The sequence below is a fragment of the Rhinopithecus bieti genome, unplaced genomic scaffold, assembly GCF_001698545.2.
Source record: "Rhinopithecus bieti isolate Rb0 unplaced genomic scaffold, ASM169854v2 scaffold_14876, whole genome shotgun sequence".
In the NCBI taxonomy this organism is placed as follows: domain Eukaryota; kingdom Metazoa; phylum Chordata; class Mammalia; order Primates; family Cercopithecidae; genus Rhinopithecus; species Rhinopithecus bieti.
This window is the reverse complement of record NW_016807955.1, coordinates 167,340-188,038: the sequence shown is the minus strand read 5'-3', so window position 1 is coordinate 188,038 and position 20,699 is coordinate 167,340. Positions and strand designations below refer to the sequence as shown.

Below are 20,699 nucleotides of genomic sequence, written 5' to 3'. Positions count from 1 at the left end.
TTTTTTTTTTTTTTTTTTTTTTTTTTTTTAAGAAATCCTAAACTTTTAGAATGGAAAATAGTGTTTTCATAATCATGCCAGGCTTCTCACTGTTTCTGCCTCCCGGTAACTCCACAGAACCTACAGTTCCCACAGCCCTTTTATGTGTCAAAACCTTTAAGTGGGATCTTCTCTTTGCCTGAAATGTGATCCCCACTAGTAGAAACATACATTATCTTAAAAACTAATTTAGCTGGTAGGACGCAGTGGCTCATGCCTGTAATCTCAGCACTTTGGGAGTCCGAGGCAGACAGATCAGGAGGTCAGGAGTTCAAGACCAGCCTGACCAACGCGGTGAAACCCCATCTCTACTAAAAATACAAAAATTAGCTGGGTATGGTGGTGCACGCCTGTAATCCCATCTACTCAGGAGGCTGAGGGAGGAGAATCAATTGAACCTGGGAGGCAGAGGTTGCAGTGAGCCAAGATCGTGGCACTGCACTCTAGCCCCGGAGACAGAGTGAGACTCCATCTCAAAACAAAAACAAAAAACAAAAAACAAAATTGATTTAGCCTTAGTTGACTTTTTAGAAATTGTGTATCACAATTATAAGCTTTGGGAATAAAAAAGATATTATACCAAATACTGTAGTTTAGAGGGTAGTGGGTTCTAAAAAAAAACAATATTTAAAGTCATGTGATCTCAGAAACAGAACAAAGAAGTCAGACAAATTGGAAATGATATCATTTATTCATGTATTTCTTCCATTTACCCCTCCAGATCAACTGTCTGTCCTTATCCACCCTGCTCCATTCTTTGGATATTGACCCTTATAGACCATATCGATAAGTTCTCTTGCTTCCTGGTTTCTGGTTGAGAAAAGTCCTGGCAGAATGGAATTGAGGAGTGAGGTCAGGGTATTTATTCCTCCAGCTCCCTCCATGTGGGTGATGTCAGCTCTGATCAAGGTAACCCTCTTCATGTAACTTCATTCTAGGTTCCAGTTTTCCCTAAGCCCTGCCTTTATAAATACTCCCTTATTAACCACTTCCCAAACTATGCCAATTTTGATTTGCCATCTATTTCCTTTTGGGTCCTGATTGATATAAGAGCAAAATGTATCTTGTGATACCCAGTGTTAATCACAATTTCTGAGCTGTTCAGTAGGATTTTGTTTATTCTTTTCAAAACGTTAACATGCCATGAAAAACTGCATAAAATACCTCGTGGATCATTTAATTTACAGAATATATTGCTCTAGGGAATGAAATTTGTTTACATTATAAATAAACCGTCACTAAATAAATTGTGGTGGCTCTTCTGTTGGAAACATTCAGACTCCTGTATTTAGTGTTTCTCCTTACTGGTAAAGCAAGTAAACTTAAAACTGTAGCTCCAGGAGATTTAAATCCAAACATAACATGAAGCTTGTTTCCTCTTTACTACTTCATCTTTCAAATTTAGCTCAAATGGTATTAATATCTCCTCAATTCAGTCTTCCTGAGAGTTATCAATGTTACTCCTGTTTCCAGATAACCTTAAAGAAGAGCACTATAGTAATAGCACTCTGCACATTCTTCTTATTCCCTCAAAGACTTATGGCTACTTGTTAGGGTAACTTCATAACAGGAAACAGAAAACAAAAACATGCTGGCTTCTTGGAATTACAATGTGATTCCAAGTGATTACAAGTGAAGAGAATCTGAAGAGAATCTGAAAGGTAATTTGGCGAGAAAAAATATGTAGCAAAGAAGAGAGTAGTGAACATCACAAAAACATTGGACCTGAATTAAAACCAATTCCTGGGTCATAGAATGCCACTGTGGTTCATCAGACAGAGTGGGGCTTATGGAATGTGGCAGATATTGTAGGTCGGCTCAGTCGCATCCATGCCCACTATCTTCTCTATTATCTTCCTGTACTGTTGAGACTGGGAAATGAAATACTCAATTTCCTAGCCTCCTTTGAACCTAAGGGTGGCCAATGAGATGTAGGTAGAAGTACATAGGAAGAGTCTTCTTCCCTAAATAAAAAAGCAAAGCCTCACTAGAGAAACACCTGTATTTGTTATCCCTTTTACTTTTTTTTCTGTCTGAAGCACAATTATGATATTTGGAGAGGAAGCTGCCATCTTATAATCAGCTCTGATATCATCGAGCCATTGGCACAATGCTTAGCAGTGACATACTTCTACACTTCTTGTAGTATGAGACAAATAACATACCAATTGGTTTAAGCTACTGTTAGTTGGGTTTGCTATTCAGTCAAAAGCATTCCAACTGATACAACAGCTTTAGAAGCTATAATAAAACTTAGAGAACCTTTCTTATCCAATATCTCTTATGAAAACATGAAACAGGGCAACACAATTCCTTGAGGGAATCATAGAGATGAGTGCCTCAAAGTCTTGATCAAGTGTTCGTCAATGGATGAATGAATAAAGAAAATGCAGTATATAGACACTGTGAAATACTATTCAGTCTTAAAAAAGGAAATCCTATCATTTGCAATAACAGGAATAAATGTGGAGGACATTATGTTAAGCGAAATAAGCCAGGCACAGAAAGAAAAATAATACATGATCTCACTTATATGTGGAATCGAAGAAAGCTGAACTCGAAGAAGTAGAAAATAGGATGGTGGTTTACAGGAGCTGGCAGGCTTGGGGTGGGGAAATGGAAAAGAGGTTGGTCAAACGGTCCAAAGTTTCTTTTAGAAAGGAAGAATTATGGCCGGGCAAGGTGGATCATGTCTGTAATCTCAGCACTTTTGGTAGCCTGAGGTGGGAGGATCCCTTGAGTTCAAGTCCAACCTGAGCAATATAGCAAGATCCCATCTCTAAGACTATTAAAAAAAAAAAAAAAAAAAAAAAAAAAGAAGGCCAGGCGTGGTAGCTCAAGCCTCTAATCTCAGCAATTTGGCAGGCTGAGGTGAGCAGATCACCTGAGGTCAGGAGTTTGAGACCAGTCCGGCCAACATGGTGAAATCCCATCTCTACTAAAAATACAAAAAATTAGGTGTGATGGCACGTGCCTGTAGTCCCAGCTACTTGGGCTGAGGCAAGAGAATCACTTGAACCCAGAGGCAGAGGTTGCAGTGAGCCGAGATCGCGCCACTGCACTCCAGCCTGGGTGACAGAGTGAGACTCCATCTCAAAAACTAATTAAAAAATAAAATAAATATATAAAAGAGGAATAAGTTCTGAAAACCTACTGTACCAAGATGACTATAGTTTATAATAATGTGTATTTGAAAATTGCTATGAGAGTGGAATTTAATGTGATCATCACAAAAAAAAAAGTTAAGTCTGTAAGGTGATGGATATGTTAATTAACTTAATGATCCACAATGTATAAAAACATTAAGTTGTACCTCATAAATATACACAACAAAATAATTCCTTTTTGCTCATGCCAGTTGGCTCTTCCTTCTGTTGGGAATGTTACTTTTACATAGCATTTGAGGTTTACAAATGCTTTTTTTTTTTCTTTAGACGGAGTCTTGCTCTTGTCACCCAGGCTGCAGTGCAATGGCACGGTCTCAGCTCACTGCAACCTCCGCCTCCTGGGTTCAGGCGATTCTCTTGCCTCAGTCTCTGCAGTAGCTGGGATTACAGGAGTCCACCACCATACCTGGCTAATTTTTGTATTTTCAGTAGAGATGGGGTTTCACCATGTTGCCCAGGCTGGTCTCGAACTCCTGACCTCAGGTGATCTGCCCACCTAGGCCTCCCAAAGTGTTGGGATTACAGGCGTGAGCCACCACACTCGGCCCTACAAATGCTTTCTTATACATAATCCCTTTTAAATTTTGGACTTCACAGTAACCCCCGGATGTATGTAAGGTTTAGCAGGTAATTATAAAACTGGGTTCCCAAATTCATGCTTTCTGAATCAAAGTCTTATGCTCTTTATCTGAATAATACTTGCCTCCCTCAGTCATCTCCCTTTGAGTCACATCACTCTCCCTTAGCACTTTTGTGATGTTCACTACTCTCTTCTTTGCTACATATTTTTTTCTCGCCAAATTACCTTTCAGATTCTCTTCAGATTCTCTTCACTTATTGTAATTTAAATTTTACTATAAGCAATATGTCTTGTTCATTTCTGAAAAACTAGAAATTACAGAAGAGTACACTGAAAAAAAATTAAAATAACTTCACTGCCCACAGATTACCACCATTAAGATGTCGGTGTATATATACTACTTCCGTTTTCTATGTGCACATATATTGATGGAGATACTGTACTTATTTTGTAGTCACATTTTTCCTTTAACATACTGTGAACATTGTCCTGTGATTAGTATTTGGCATCATTTTTAATGACTATATGATATGTATTCCATTGGGTAAATACATTAACATTTTTTTGTTGCATTGCTGGGTGACGTTAGACTTTTATAATTATCATTGCTAGTAAACAACATTCCTTTATTCCGACTAAATGCATTTGTTTATTCAGGCCTTCAGCTTTTCTTTAGTTATTTCAATCAGTGATCAGTCTCTGATTCTTTGTTGACAACGGTTCTTGATAAGAGTGCTAGACTTCTGAGTGCTTACTATCAAGAAGTTACTAAAATACAGAAACTCTTTAGGCTTGAGACTCTTGTTACATTAATGGCTATTTTCTATGTAATAAAAGGTAGCTCACATATTATGTAAAATAAAGCTGCCACATTATTAGTAATAATTATATTTACTGTACTATTTTTCTCCCTAGACTGATCAGAATATTGTGCTTTTTTTCAATGCAAAATTCAAACTAAGGAATAATTAGGCTTATACATGAAGTAATGGTCTTCTTTTTCCTTTAAAATCTAAAATCTACCTTCAATATATCTAACAATCTATTGATGCACATTTAGCTAGCACAAGTGCAATGATACAAAGGCAGGAGTCGTAATTAATAAAACTTAAAATCTGTAACTATTGTATCAATGATGCGTATCAAGTAGGGTTGAAGCAAAATGTAATGATGATTTCAGAGTTTACAACTGTAATCAAACGAGTCTAACAGAGGCCTATTTTTCTATGGCCTGAGCTAAGAATATTTTTTTTTTACACTTTTTAAGTGTAAAAAATAGGCCGGGCGGCCAGGCTCCGTGGCTCACGCTTGTAATCCCAGCACTTTGGGAGGTGGAGGCGGGCGGATCACGAGATCAGGAGATCGAGACCATTCTGGCTAACACGGTGATACCCCGTCTCCACTGAAAATACAAAAAATTACCTGGGCGTGGTGGCGGGCGCCTATCGTCACAGCTACGTGGGAGGCTGAGGCAGGAGAATGACGTGAACCCGGGAGGCAGAGCTTGCAGTGAGCCGAGATCGCGCCACTGCACTCCAGCCTGGGCCAGAGCGAGACTCCGTTTCAAAAAAAAAAAAAAAAAAAAAAAGAACGAGCACGGTGCCTCACGCCTGTAATCCCAGCACTTTGGGAGGCTGAGGTGGGCAGATCACCTGAGGTCAGGAATTGGAGACCAGCCTGGATAACATGGCGAAACCCCGTCTCTACTAAAAGTACAAAAATTAGCTGGGCTTGGTGATGGGCGCCTGTAATCTCAGCTACTCAGGAGGATGAGGCAGGAGAATTGCCTGAACCTGGGAGGTGGAGGTTGAAGTGAGCCGAGATCACGCCATTGCACTCCAGCCTGGGTGACAAGAACAAGACTCCGCCTCAAAATAAATATATAAATAAATAAAATAAGGACTTACAAACCCAAAAATATTTACTCTATGGCCCTATACATAAAGTACACCAAACTAGAGGACTACAATAAAATACACTTAGAAGAAAATATAAGGTATTTTAAAAGTATATAATTATATAAAAGTTCATATAAATAGAAAAAGTAGCCAATTATCTACTTCTAGTGTAGCTTTAAATAGAAGCAACCCCTCCCCTTTTTTTTTTTTTCTCAGAAGCTAAGGATACTTTTTTTAAATCATAATTTTAAAAATAGCCAGATACATTAGAAAACTGGTCAGTGACTCAGAAGTAAAAAAGAATGAACAGAATCATAGAATTTTAGAACAGGATAGGACCTTTAAAATCACCTAGTCTAGTGCTTACATTTTAGACATAAGGAAACTGAGGCCCAGACTTGGCAAGTGACTTTGTCCAAGGTCACACAGCTAATTTCCTACAAAGTTAGAATGTAACCCAGGTCTATTTGTAGGTCAATAGTGATAGGTCAATATCATAAGCAGATCAAGTGAAAGTGATAGGTCAATACTACTATATATATATATTTTTTTTTTTTTCCATTTTAACATGTATGGAAGTTGGAAAAATAGGACACTTCTCACACATCTACAGAAATAAATCCTTTTATTTGATAACATTCCTTTTCTTTTTAAAGATGCATACAGTACTTGTAAGCCCATGAATTCTGAAAAAAGCTATAGAAGACCTGGCACTATTTTTGAGAATTACACAACTGGGCAGCAAAACAATACCTTTATAAAGGTCAAAACATAAAGAAATAAAATTTAGTGTTTGCACAAAAAAATAGGGGGGTTACATTCAACACGTTTTTTAAAACGTGCATTTAAAATGTTTAATGTTTTCTAAAACTTTAGTTGTCATGCTTTATTATAACTTGTTAAATTTCACAATTATGTAAGATAATTAAAGCCAAAAGGTAAGCTAATATATGACATTAACACAGCAGCAAAAGCAAGCTAATACTGCACAATCATATTAATGGACTGATTCAGAAATACATGTTTTTCACAAATAATATACAAACTTAGTTTCTGATAACATAGTTCAATGACTTCCACTTTATAAAATAAGGCTGAGAAATGAGACATACCAGAACATGATTACATAATAAAAAGTATATTTTTAATTACAATTCTAATTGTACATACAGGGCAACAAATTGTAGCTTCTATAGAATAGTGCAAATGAGCAGGACTTTTTTCAAAAATATTAAAATTGAATTCATCCCATGTGACTCAGATTTTGTGAATTATTCATGAATGATATATTTTAGGTTTTTATGTGATAGATATAAGTGGTAAGGTTGATATAGGACAGATGTGTACTCATAGGCTGCAAATAAAAATAGCCATTGACTTAATTTGCTGGATGTGAAGTGCAGGCACTGATAACATAACTTTTAGAAAGTTCCACTTGTCATCATGTAAACACTTGTGTTCATCGTACAATATTTTATCAAAGATTCATAATTCATTTAAAATCGTCATATCGAGTAATTCCTCCAAACTCTTTTTGATATGTGGTGGTTGAGATGCAGCCTGACTTAACAGATTCTGACCCATCTGTGCAAAGAGTGCTTTTGATAATTTAGCTGTGGCTGTTCGTATATTTCCTCCAGCTCCAGGCAGAGAGCCACTATTTGTCATATTTCCTAAGAGATGCCATAAAACAACCAACACTTTCTGTTCTGTGGCATGTGGCTTCCTTTGATAAAGTTCCATAACAATATCTGAAACATAAAAATATAAAAAACAGTGAGGGTTTTTTCTTAATAAATAAGCCCAAGCTCTGCTAAATAAAAACCAACTAAAATATACTAAGCTTCTTCCTTATGTCATTTGTCCTAAAAGTTAGGCTTCTTTTTTTTTTTTTTTTTTTTTGAGACGGAGTCTCACTCTGCCGCCCAGGCTGGAGTGCAGTGGCCCAATCTTGGCTCACTGCAAGCTCCACCTCCCAGGTTCACGCCATTCTCCTGCCTCAGCCTCCCGAGTAGCTGGGACAACAGGCACCCACCACCACGCCCGGCTAATTTTTTTTGTATATTTAGTAGAGACTGGGTTTCACCGTGTTAACCAGGATGGTCTTGATCTCCTGACCTCATGATCCGCCCGCCTTGGCCTCAAAAGTGCTGGGATTACAGGCGTGAGCTACCGCGCCCGGCCAAAAGTTAAGCTTCTTAAAAGAAGCAATGTTAAGAAATCTTTCAAAGATTGGGATCTTCAAGTATGGTATTAGAATCCCATATAGAACAATTAGTTCATGCAAAAGTGGTAAGGAGAGAAAATGAACCCAAATTCATCTTGATGTTTTCCAAATATAGTGAAACCAAAATGTACACAGTTTTAACCCATGGACCTTTTATCAAACATGATTTTGAAATAGCAGTTTTCTATAAGAACCAAATTTGATTTTAATGTATTTTATTTTCCCATATTATTTCTACTAATGTAACCAAGTACCCTATTTTTAATGGTTTTTTTCTCCTCCTTTTGTGGCCCTTTGTATTAACGTTTTAGTAATGAAATAATAAATTTTGCTTTCCTTCTTTCTACTAGATACTCCTTTGTATTGCTAGCCTATCTAAGTATGTTTGCTTAGAAATTCCAGAGACGGGGCTGGGTGCAGTGGCTCACGCCTGAAATTCTAGCACTTTGGGAGGGCGAGGTGGGTGGATCACTTGAGGTCAGAAGTTCAAGACCGGCCTGGCCAACATGGTGAAGCCCCATTTCTACTTAAAAAAAAAAAAAAAAAAAGCCAGGCGTGGTGGCAGGCACCTGTAGCCCCAGCTACTCAGGAGGCTGAGGCAGGAGAATCACTCGAACCCAGGAGGCAGAGGTTGCAGTTAGCCAATATTGTGCCACTGCACTCCAGCCTAGGCAACAAAGCGAGACTCCATCTCAAAAATTAAAAAAAAAAAAAAAAAAGTTACAGAGACTCCATCTTGAGACAATTCAGGTACCTATGGAATTCTCCCTAACCAGGAGATTACTTCAAGGCTGTGGTGCCAATTTACAACCCAGTCCAGCCTGAGACAGCACTGGCCCATTCACCATATGGACCAATAACTCAAGATAAGTCATAAGAACAAATCATGTAGAACTGTACTGCCTGGCCCACTGCATGCCCTCCATGCAAACCTTCTCCTTAAACCCTAGCATTTTGCCTGAGAATTCTGAAGCAGTTTTGTTAAGGCAGGAGCCTGAACCACCTGCCAACTGCTAACTTTGGAAAATAAAGTCACTTTCCTTCCACTGTACCTCATCCTTATTATTCAATTTTCCAAGTGGTGACTGGCTGAACCTGCATTTGGCTACACTAATAGGAAGACTGAACATTTACTGGAAAAAAAGGATAAAATTCTTTTGACAAAATGTTTGGGGTAAAAGTCTTAAAAGTTCTCTTGTGGATCATTACACAATTTATTTCTGTGTGGGTAGTTATATTAAGTTGGTAGCTATCCTAAAATTAAATTGAAATCGTTTATCAGTTTATCCGTAGTTAATAAAATATTTCTTTAGAAATTACAAAGTATTTACCAGCAAGCTTTTCCGTCATATCTTGTTTTGCTTTTCCATTTAAAAACTGAGCTTTTGTGCAAAATGGCTGTAGAAGTAAGTAATTGTCTAAAAAAAAAGAACACAAAGACATATGTTTAAAGAGTAATGAGCTCTTAGTTACTTTCCATTACATAGCATTGAAAAGAAAAATAATCATTTCTAGGATGCATATGTGTAACACTTTAAAAATCTACATAATCACTATTTAAAATTTTCTGTAAAACTTTAATAGGCCAGGCATGGTCGCTAGCACCTGTAATTCCAGCTACTTGGGAGGCTGACATAAGAGGATCACTTGAGCCCAGGAGTCCAAGGCTGCATTGAGCTATGATTGCACCACTGCACCCCAACCTGGGTGACAGTGACGCTCTGTCTGTAAAAACCAACAAACCAAACAAAATTTTAACAGAGTAATATTCTTAAAGCAAATGAGAACTAAAAATACTTCACACAGTTTTAAAGGAGCTATCATGTGGTATTAAAAAAAAACAAAAGACAAAACAAAACAAAAAACTGCCTGAATCTCCTAGGCTTCTTATTTCAAATAACAGCATAGTTTTATCAAAAAACAGAAAAAGCACCTGGGTGTGGTGGCTCACGCCTGTAATCCCAGCATTTTAGGAGGCCAAGGTGGGAGGATCATGAGGTCAGGAGTTCGAGACCACCCTGGCCAACACGGTGAAACTCTGTCTCTATTAAAAATACAAAAATTAGCTGGGTGTGGTGGCGTGTGCCTGTAATCCCAGCTACTTGGGAAGCTGAGGCAGGAGAATCACTTGAACCAGGGAGTCAGAGGTTGCAGTGAGCTGACATCATGCCATTGCACTCCAGCCTGGTGACAGAGACTCCGTCTCAAAATAACAACAACAACAACAACAATAACAACAACCAAAAAAAAAAAGAAAGAAAAAGAAAAAGGCAAGCAGTTTTTTACATTTACTGAATTTTTTTTTAAAGTTTTAATTATGAGGCCAGGCACAGTGGCTCAAGCCTGTAATCCTAGCACTTTGGGAGGCCGAGACGGGCGAATCACGAGGTCGAGACCATCCTGGCTAACACAGTGAAACCCCGTTTCTACTAAAAAATACAAAAAAACTAGCCGGGGGAGGTGGCGGGCGTCTGTAGTCCCAGCTACTCAGGAGGCTGAGGCAGGAGAACAGCGTAAACCCGGGAGGCGGACCTTGCAGTGAGCCGAGATCCGGCCACTGCACTCCAGCCTGGGTGACAGAGCAAGACTCTGTCTCAAAAAACAAAAATAAAAAATAAAAAAAAATAAAGTTTTAATTGTGAAATAATAATAGAAACACAGACATTTACAAAGATTATATAGAGGTCCTGTGTACCTTCCACCTAAAGGTTTCATCTTAAATAACTACAATTGAGCCTTGGACAACACAAGGGTTAGGGGAGCCAACCCCTGTACAGTTGAAAATCCATGTTTAACTTTTCACACTCCCCAAACTGAAATACTAATAACTTACTGTTGATCAGAAACCTTACCAATAACATAAACTGTCAATTAACACATATTTTGGATGTTGTATGTATTATATACTGTATTCTTAACAATAAAGTAAGCTAGATAAAAGAAAATATTAGGGAAGAGAAGAAAAATACATTTACAGTATTGTATTTGTCAATAATGCAAATTTATGTCATCTGTTTACAAGATTAGTCATCTATCTGAAGTGGTGGGCAACCACAGCTGCAGACCTCAAGCTACTCAGATATCAAGCAATTCAAATTTATCATGTCATGACTTTCCCCTGCTTATTGGGAGCACTTTCAGCATCACCAGTGGTACTTCATATAGGTCTGATGGTGTCACTCAAGGTTTACGGTATTATACTAAACCTGATTAAAAATACTTAAGAACCATTAATTTGCATATGTTGAACCATCCTTGCATCCCTGGGATAAATTCCACTTGGACATAACAAATAATCTTTCTTTTCTTTTTTTTTTGAGATAGAGTCTCGCTCTGTTGCCCATGCCAGAGTGCAGTGGTGTGATCTCAGCTCACTGCAAGCTCCGCCTCCTGGGTTCATGCCATTCTCCTGCCTCAGCCTCTCAAGTAGCTGGGACTACAGGCACCTGCCACCATGCCTGGCTAATTTTTTGTATTTTTAGTAGAGACGGGTTTCACTGTGTTAGCCAGGATGGTCTCGATCTCCTGACCTTGTGATCCGCCCACCTCAGCCTCCCAAAGTGCTGCGATTACAGGTGTGAGCCACCACGCCCAGTTGAATAATCTTTTTATACAAATTTGTTTCATGTTCCTAATAGTTTGTTCTTTTTTATTAAGTAGTATTTCATGGTATATTTAGAATTTAAAGAAACTGCCAAACCAAGAGTGGCTGTACCATTTTATTTACATTTTCAACAGCAGTGTATGAGATGTAGTTTCTCTGTAATCTTGTCACTATTTTTTATTTTGGCTGTTCTAATACTTGTGCGGTGATCATGGTCTTAACTTGCATATGCATTTCCCTGATGGCTAGTGATGTTGAACATCTTTTCACATGCTTATTTGGTCAGTCATATATCCTCCCTTATTTGCCATCCATATAGTCTCATGTTTTAAATATTTCTTCAGGTCTTTTGTCTATTTTTTTATTTGATTTTTTTGATGTTGAGCTTTGAGATTTCTTTATATATTCTAGATATTAGCTGTCAGATACATGGTTTGAAAATATTTTTCCCAGTCTGTAGCTTAGCTTGTCTCTTTATCTATTTTTTTTTTTTTTTTTGAGATGGAGTCTNAAAAAAATTTAATTTTTTGATACAGAGTCTCACTCTGTTGCCCAGGCTGCAGTGCAGTGGTGCAACCTTGGCTTACTGCAACCTCCACCTCCTGGGTTCAAGTAATTCTCCTGCCTCAGCTTCCTGAGTAGCTGGGATTACAGGCATGCGCCACCACACCCAGCTAATTTTTGTATTTTTAGTAGAGACAGGGTTTCACCATGTTGGCCAGGCTGGTCTTGAACTCCCAACCTCAGGTGATCTGCCCACCTTGGCCTCCCAAAAGGCTGAGATTATAGGATCATGCTCTTAGTCCCATATGTACAACTTTTCACCAAGTCCTAAGATTTTCTCATGTTATCTTGTAAAAGTTTTACATTTAAGTTGTACATTTAAATCTGTGATCCATTTTGAGTTAGTTTATTTATTATTATTTTCTTATTTTTATATTTTTTCCTTATTTTATTTCTGGATCATCTCATGCCGAATTATTGAGTTAGTTTTGTTAGCAGACTGAGGTTGAGGCAGAAGAAGAAATAAAATCGAAGATAGAGTGGTTCCGGGTAGGAGGTAGGTGACCCTCGGCTGCTGCAGGAAACTGCAGCGACTGCAGCCATGGGGGCGCACCTGGTCCGGCGCTACTTGGGCGATACCTCGGTGGAGCCCAACCCCTTGCAGATGCCAACCTTCCCGCCCGACTATGGCTTCACCGAACGCAAGGAGCGCGAGATGGTGGCCACACAGCAGGAGATGATGGACGCGCAGCTGAGGCTCCAGCTGCGGGACTACTGTGCCCACTACCTCATCCGGCTGCTCAAGTGCAAGCACGACAGCTTCCCCAACTTCCTGGCTTGCAAGCAGGAGCGGCACGACTGGCACTACTGCGAGCACCGCGACTACGTGATACGCATGAAGGAGTTTGAGCGGGAGCAGAGGCTGCTCCAGCGAAAGAAGCGGCGGGAGAAGAAGGCGGCAGAGTTGGCCAAAGGCCAGGGACCCGGGAAAGTGGACCCCCTGGTGGCCCTGTAGGGGTGCACTCCCCACCCTATGGACCAGTCAAATATAAGCCTTCAGGCCCCTCAAAAAAAAAAAAAAAAAAAAAAAAAAAAAAAAAAAAATCAAAGATAAGGGAAAGTCAATTTAATGGAACAGAATTTAATCACTAAAAATAATTTTAAAACCATTGAGAAAATAGAAAGTTTTATGATAATATTAAGTTTATAAAACTGAGTAACTAGGATTTCAGCATTACAAAAAAAGTATGGATGGAATCAGAAAACATGAAAATAAAGTCAATTTGAGTGCTGAAGTAAGATTTCTTACCTACATGCTGACTCAGTGCCTGAACAACATTCGTAGCAGCAGCGTAGATGCCTGGATTCTTGGAATTCAGATTGTTATCCACTATTGCTGGAATTAGCATGTTAATTATAGGAGATAAGTGGTCTCTAAGTAGAGGAATCATTTTGTGCATTGTTTCCAGAGCCACCAGATTTACTTTACTATTAGAATCATGAAGTCGAGATTTAAAAGCATCAAAAATCTGAAAATAAATTGGTAAATTATTTAAAGTAAAATAATGTTTATAGCTATTGTATTTATAATTCTCTTGGCATGTCATAATATTTCTCCTACTTTACTCAGTTTAAGTATATACACAACATCCTATTTTGCCTGAACTTAGATAACACGAACTTTATAAAAATTGGGGTACTAAATCTAAGTGTCAAATCTTCTTGTAACAAAAGGAGGAGGCCTCAAAAATTGCCCCAAAAGACATCCTAATAAAAGCTGAAAAATGTGGCTCAGTAGGCAGATGACTGACTAATTGCAAATATGATAAACATCTTGTTTTCTGGAAGGTGCAGGTTAGCTTAGCTAACTCTAAGAACTTAAGAAAAGTTTTTGTTTTTATCTTTTTTCACACTAGAAGTAGACATGTAAGTTTTACTGTGGAGATCTAACCTAGTTTCAGTTTAGGTTTATTATGAAAATTTTAGATGCAATTTCAGAGTTAAATTTGTATTATTATCTCTTAGCCTGATAACTTTAACAATAATTCCTTGCTCTTCAGAATCCTTAACTTTCATAAACTCAAGATATAATAAAGTGAATGCTAAACAATCCTTTAATCATGTCAGGTGAGTAAAGAGCTACTCTACGAGCTGAGACTATTCACTAATAATTTCCAATACTTATTTATTATTTTTCATGTTAAGAATAATCTTCCCAAGAGATTTATTTTTACTCAACAGGTATCAGAAAATACAAGTTTCTGGCTCTCATGCCATGGTAATATGGTTCTTTTCTTCTGAAAGCTGAGACAATACCATGAGAAGTGAAGAGTAGTTATGGTATGTTTGCCAAGTATAATGCACACTACACAAACTTAAAATGAAATTTAATTAATAAATTACTACTAGAATTAACTGAACTAAATTCTGATGAAGCAAAAATAATCTATGCTCTGATACGACGAATATTAATTAATATTCCCCTTTCTTTTATTTATTGTCTCCTAAGATAAGTACATAAGTCACTATAGCAGAGATTTTTTTTTTTTTTTTTTTTCTTTGAGACGGAGTTATCGCTCTTGTCACCGGCTGGAGTGCAGTGGCGGGATCTCAGCTCACTGGCAAGCTCCGCCTCCCGGGGTTTACGCCATTCTCCTGCCTCAGTCCTCCCAAGTAGCCGGGACTACAGGCGCCTGCCCCGTCACCCGCTAGTTTTTTTGTATTTTTTTAGTAGAGACAGGGTTCACTGTGTTAGGCCAGGATGGTCTCGATCTCCTGACCTTGTGATACCGCCCGTCTCGGCCTCCCAAGTGCTGGGATTACAGGCTTGAGCACCATGGCCCCAGCCTATTACAGAGATTTCTTACCCTCATATAATTTGAAAAGTTTTAATATCTGTTAAAGTTTTAATATCTGTTCTAAAGCAATATCAAGTCTCTTATCTGTCTTTGCTTTAAAAAAAAAATGTATTGATTAATTTAACATATATTTACTAAATGCCAGGTTCTGAGTGCTCTGAGAATATAGAAGTTTCAAGGCGCTTATCATCTTGTGGCAGGATTCAGACTAATAAATAGCTATCTTCTTACTTTGTTTCAGTGACTTTGACTTGTTCTAGTATGCTTTTAACTTAGCAAAACCCAGGCAATCCATTCTTTTCACTAAGCTTATTTTAACACTTTAGAATAATATACATATAATATGTAAATATATAAGTAATTTATTAATTAAATTCCATTTAAATTTGTATAATTTATATATATATAGTGAGAAGGTATATAAAACACTAAGATTTAGAGCAATTTTTTAAACTGATAAACTTCATTTGACATAGATTTCAAATGAAAATAAATTTTTATTTTCTTTTTTGTAGAGACAGGGTCTTACTATGTTGCCCAGGCTGGACTTGAACTTTGAACTCCTAGACTCAAGAGATCTTTCTACCTTGGCTTCCCAAAGTGCTGGGATTACAGGCATGAGCCACCATACCTGCCTTAAAATTAATTTTGACAAGTCCTTACCTTCACAATGTTTCCAACAACAAGGTCTTGATTATTTTCAGTATCTGATAAAAGCTGCTTAATCCCATTAATACGATCACGAAAGTCTTTTGCATTTAATAAACCAGTTATGACTTTAAGGTACTCAGCACTTTCTAAGGAATTACGAGGGACTGATTTTCTGGTGACTTCACGAACTTCAGTTACCTCTCTAAAGTGAAAGAAAGGTGAATGTAATTTCATTTGTACTTTCCTATAAAAACTATTATACAAACATAATTTTAAAATCTCACTATGCATTCATTTTCCAAAATGCATAAAATGACCTAACCCATAGCCAAACTATCTGTGTTGGGAGTCCCCAGGATCTCCCCTGGATTTGGATATTTGCTAGGAAGACTCACAAGAGTTAGCCTATAGTTTTACTCATGGCTAAAATTTATTACAGCAGAAGGATACCAAACAAAATCAGTAGAGGGAAAAGGTGCATAAGTCAATGACCAGAGGAAACCAGATTTAAGCTTTTAAGAGTCCTTTCCCAGTAGGGTCACACAGGACACAATTCCTTCAGCAATGAGTTATGACAACATATGTGAAATGTTGTCTACCAAGTAAGCTTATTAGAGGCCTCATGTCCAGAGTTTTCACCGGGAGCTGGTAACGTAGGGACTGTCTGCCTAGGACATACCAAAATTCCAGACCCCAGAAGGAAACCAGGTCTCCAGCATAAACCATATTGTTTGCCCAAACAATTTAGGCACAGTAAACTATCTTATCAGTTAGGGCATGTTGGGAATCCTCTTGAAATCCTGGTTTCCCATGTCAGCAAAGAGCTAACCTTGCAAGCAGCCTTTTTTAGGGATAAAAGTCTCAGGACTGCAATGTTAACTTTTTTCTGAACAGGTCCCTTGCCCATTGAGATCTAGATAAATTACCTTGAACCTCTTCTCAAACCCATCCTCCATAGATGATTAAATGAACCACTCTTACAAGGAATAGTTGAAATCTTTCCAAAACCTAAGTTCCCAGATGTCAACCAATGGACAATCTCTCTAAGCAGACCTTTCTAAGAATAGCAGTCTCAGGCCCTGTTATGTTAACTCTTTCCTGCAAAGTATTCGTGTGAACATGCATGGGACAATGAGAAACTAGAGACCAGCAGGAATTATTATGGCAATGATAGTATTTGTAGCATATTTTTTGTGGCTACAAAGGGGTAACTCAATGTGGTAGATCCAGTTTGTCCATCCCATGGTCTGCAGGTCGCATGTGGCCCAGACAGCTTTGAATACAGCCTAACACAAATTCATAAATTTTCTTAAAACATTATGAGATTTTTGTGTATATGTGAGCGTGTGTGTGTGTGTGTGTGTGTGTTTTAGCTCATCAGCTATCATTAGTGCTAGTGTATTTTATGTGTGGCCAAGACAATTCTTCTTCTTCCAATGTGGCAAGGGATGCAAAAGATTGGACACCCCTGTTTAGATGATCATCCTTTTGAAACTAAAGAGTCATGCAAAGTGACAGGTAGGTCAGTTGGTCAATCTGTCTATCTATTTTAGATACAGAGTCTCGCTCTATCTTTCTATCTATCTATTTCACTTTTTTAATTTTTAATTTATTTTTGAGACAGAGTCTCACTTTGTCACCCAGGCTGGAATGCAGTGGCATTATCTTGGCTCACTGCAAGTAAGCCTAATGTAAGTATATTGTAATGTTCTTACATTAGACTTAACATGGTCTAATACTATTTGAAAGAATACTGTGAGACAGTAAAGATGTAGTACATTATAATATTATAAAGTCTAGATCAACCACTTATAAAAGGAACAAAGAGATACAGCTAATGAAGGAAATAAATGAAATATCAAAATGCACACACAAACACTCACATCCCTACCTCTCAATCAATCGTATATCAAGCACAAATAGAAGAAAAAGAAACAGAAAATATAAGACAAATAGAGAAACACTATCAAAATGAGAGGCTTAAACCCAACCATGTGAATAACTGCTTTAAACCTAAATGGTCAAATACCCTGATTAAAAAGCAGAAACTGTTATATTGGTAATAAGATAAGACTCCAACCTGGGCAACAAATTGAGACCTCATCTGTGCAAAAAATACAAAAAACTAGCTGGGTGGCAGGGTAGGGGTGCCATGGACTTGTAGTCCCAGGTACTCGGGAGGCTAAGGTGGGAGGACACTTGAGCCCTGGGAGGTCAAGGCTGCAGTGAGCCATGATCACGTCATTGCACTCCAGCCTGGATGACAGAGCAAGACCCTGCCTCAAAAAACACAAGACTGAGTCACATACTGCCGAGAAAAACGCTCTTTAAAAAAACATAAGCTGGGCATGGTGGCTAAACCTATAATCCCAGCACTTTGGAAGACCGAGGCTGGAGGATTACTTGAGCCCAGGAGTTGACACCAGCCTGGGCAACACAGGAAGACCCCATCTCTTTTTATTAAAAATTAATAAAATATTTTTTTTAATTAAGAAGACAGACCAGAAAATACAAGCAAAATCCACAATGCATTAAGGAAAAAATTATTTTCACACTTGTTAAAATGATAAGAAAGAATTTATTCAAGAAGGATCATGACTACTACAATAAGGGAGAACAACTGTTCTCAACTCTGACTACAGTAAAGACAGAGGGATTTATAGCCCACAACCAGAGTTGGCGGTGGGGGTCAGTGGATAGAAAATTACTAAGAGGAGACATTAAAGAGCATGAAGTTTCTTGCAAAACTGGCCTAGTAAGATGCATGCTAAAGGAAGGCCAAAGACTTATACATCGAAGGTCAGGGGGTGAGGAACTTTACCAGCTATCAAGGGTGATAACATATCAAAGGAAGGAGAGATGAGCTAGCAGGATACCTTGTTAAAACTGGGTTAGGCAGGCGAAGGACAGGGCCCAAGGTCAAGGCCAAATTGAAAACAGGACTCAGAGAAGCATGTCTATAGTTTGGTCAAAAAGAATCTGTCGGGCCGGGCACCAGTGGCTCAAGCCTATAATCCCAGCACTTTGGGAAGCTGAGGCGGGCGGATCATAAGGTCAAGAGATGGAGACCATCCTGGTCAACATCGTGAAACCTCGTCTCTACTAAAAATACAAAAATTAGCTGGGCGTGGTGGCACGCGCCTGTAGTCCCAGCTACTCGGGAGGCTGAGGCAGAATTGCTTGAACCTGGGAGGCAGAGGTTGCAGGGAGATTGTGCCATGGTACTCCAGCCTGGATGACAGTGCGAGACTCTGTCTCAAAANATGTTTGTCAAATGAGATACTAGTTTATAGCCACTGAAATAATCACAAGTATTGGTAAGGATGTAAAAAAACTGGAACCCTTTTACACTACTGGTGAGATGTAAAATTGTGGCACTTTGGAAAAACTTTCTGCTGATTATTCAAACGATTAAACATAGAGTTATCATATGATCCAGCAATTCCACTCCTACACATCCAAGAGAGCTGAAAACATGTCCACAACAAAACCAAACTGATGAATGGATAAACAATGTGTGCTATATCCATATATGGATGAATGGAATAGTATTCGCCCATAAAAAGGAATGAAGTATTGATAAATGCTATAACATGGAAGAGCCCTTGACATTTTGATTACAAAAAAAATGGATAAGCCTTAACATAAATCTAAGTATAAGAAGCCAGTCACAAAAGACCACATATCATATGATTCCCTTTATATGAGATGTCCAGAATAAGCAAATCCATAGAAACAGAAGAGAGACTGCCTAGGGTTGGGGAAGGCAAGATTGTTGAGAAATGGGGAATGACTGCTAATAAGTATGAGATTTCTTTTAAGGTGACAAAAATATTCTAAAATTGTGATGACAGCTACACAACTCATTGAATATACAGATGCTCTTTGATTTGCAATGGAGTTACATCCTGATAAACCCATTGTATGTTGAAAATATTTTAAGTCAAAAATGCATTCAATATATCTAACCTACTGAACATCATAGCTTAGTCTAGCCTGCCTTAAACATGTTCAGAACACTTACATTATCCTATACTGGGGCAAATAATCTAACACAAAGCCTATTTTATAATGAATAATTTATTGAATATTATACTGAAAGTAAAAAACAGAATGATTGTATGAATACTCAAAGTAGTTTATACTGTACTACATGCATACTGCTTTTGCACCATTGTAAAGCTGAAAAATCATAAGTTGAACCATCCTAAGTTGGGTGCCATCTGTACTAAAAAACACTGAATTGCATGCCTTAGATAGAAGAATTATATAGTAGGCAAATTACATCTCCATAACACTGTAATTTAAAGAAAGACATACCATGCAAATCTTCTATCAAAAGAAAACTAATATGGTCTACTAACATAGACTTCAAGACAAAGAATATTACCAGAGATAAAGGTACTTCATAATGACAAAAGGACCAATTTATCAGAAAGTCACAACCATCCTCAATGTATTTAAACGTAATCACAGTGGATCAAAATACATGAAGCAAAAAGTGATACAACAGATAGTATAAATAAATCCACCAGTACGTTGGGGATGTCAATACTCCTATCTCAGCAATTGATAGAACAAGTAGAAAAAAATCAGTAAGATTATAGAATACTTGAATAACAACCGACTTAACCTAACTGACATTGTATAGAATATTACATTCAACAAGAGCAGAATGTACCTTCTTCCAAGTAGATATAAAATAGTCACTAATATAGAACACATGCTGGGCCATAAAACAAGTCTTAAGAAGTTTAAAAGAACTAGAATCCTGTGGAGCATGTTCAGTGACACAGCAGAACTAAATTTAAAATCATTAACAAAACGATATTTAGAAAATCTCCAAATATTTGAAAATTAAACACACTTCTAAATAGCACCTGTATTGAAGAAGAAACCACAAGGTTATCATTCAGCATTATCCCAATACCAAATCCAAAGACATTTTAAGACAAGAAAACTAAAGACCTCATGATTATAAACACAAAAATACTCAAATAATTTTAGTAAATTAAACCCAGTAATATATTAAAAATATGACACATCATCATCACCAAGTGGGGCTAATGCAAGGAATACAAGTTATCATTTTTAACATTTAACATAATTCACAACAGCAGCCATAAAAAAGGATGAGCTCATGTCCTTTTTTTTTTTTTTGAGACGGAGTC

At 37.8% G+C, this 20,699-nt stretch overlaps 2 protein-coding genes across 2 annotated transcripts in view; one reads left to right on the top strand and one right to left on the bottom strand.

Annotated features, from left to right (window-relative positions):
* Positions 1-6,295: 6,295 nt before the first annotated feature.
* The window catches only part of TOGARAM1 (TOG array regulator of axonemal microtubules 1), a 118,783-nt gene continuing 104,379 nt past the window's right edge, over positions 6,296-20,699 (bottom strand). The window contains 4 exon segments of the mRNA XM_017884180.1: positions 6,296-7,435; positions 9,243-9,329; positions 13,329-13,548; positions 15,541-15,730. Coding sequence (XP_017739669.1) covers positions 7,170-7,435; positions 9,243-9,329; positions 13,329-13,548; positions 15,541-15,730 — 763 coding nt within the window. The 3' untranslated portion in view covers positions 6,296-7,169.
* LOC108537065 (NADH dehydrogenase [ubiquinone] 1 beta subcomplex subunit 7-like) lies at positions 12,303-13,117 on the top strand. The gene has a single exon (XM_017884191.1). It carries the CDS (start codon positions 12,621-12,623, stop codon positions 13,032-13,034), a length of 414 nt encoding a protein of 137 aa, XP_017739680.1. The 5' UTR covers positions 12,303-12,620; the 3' UTR covers positions 13,035-13,117.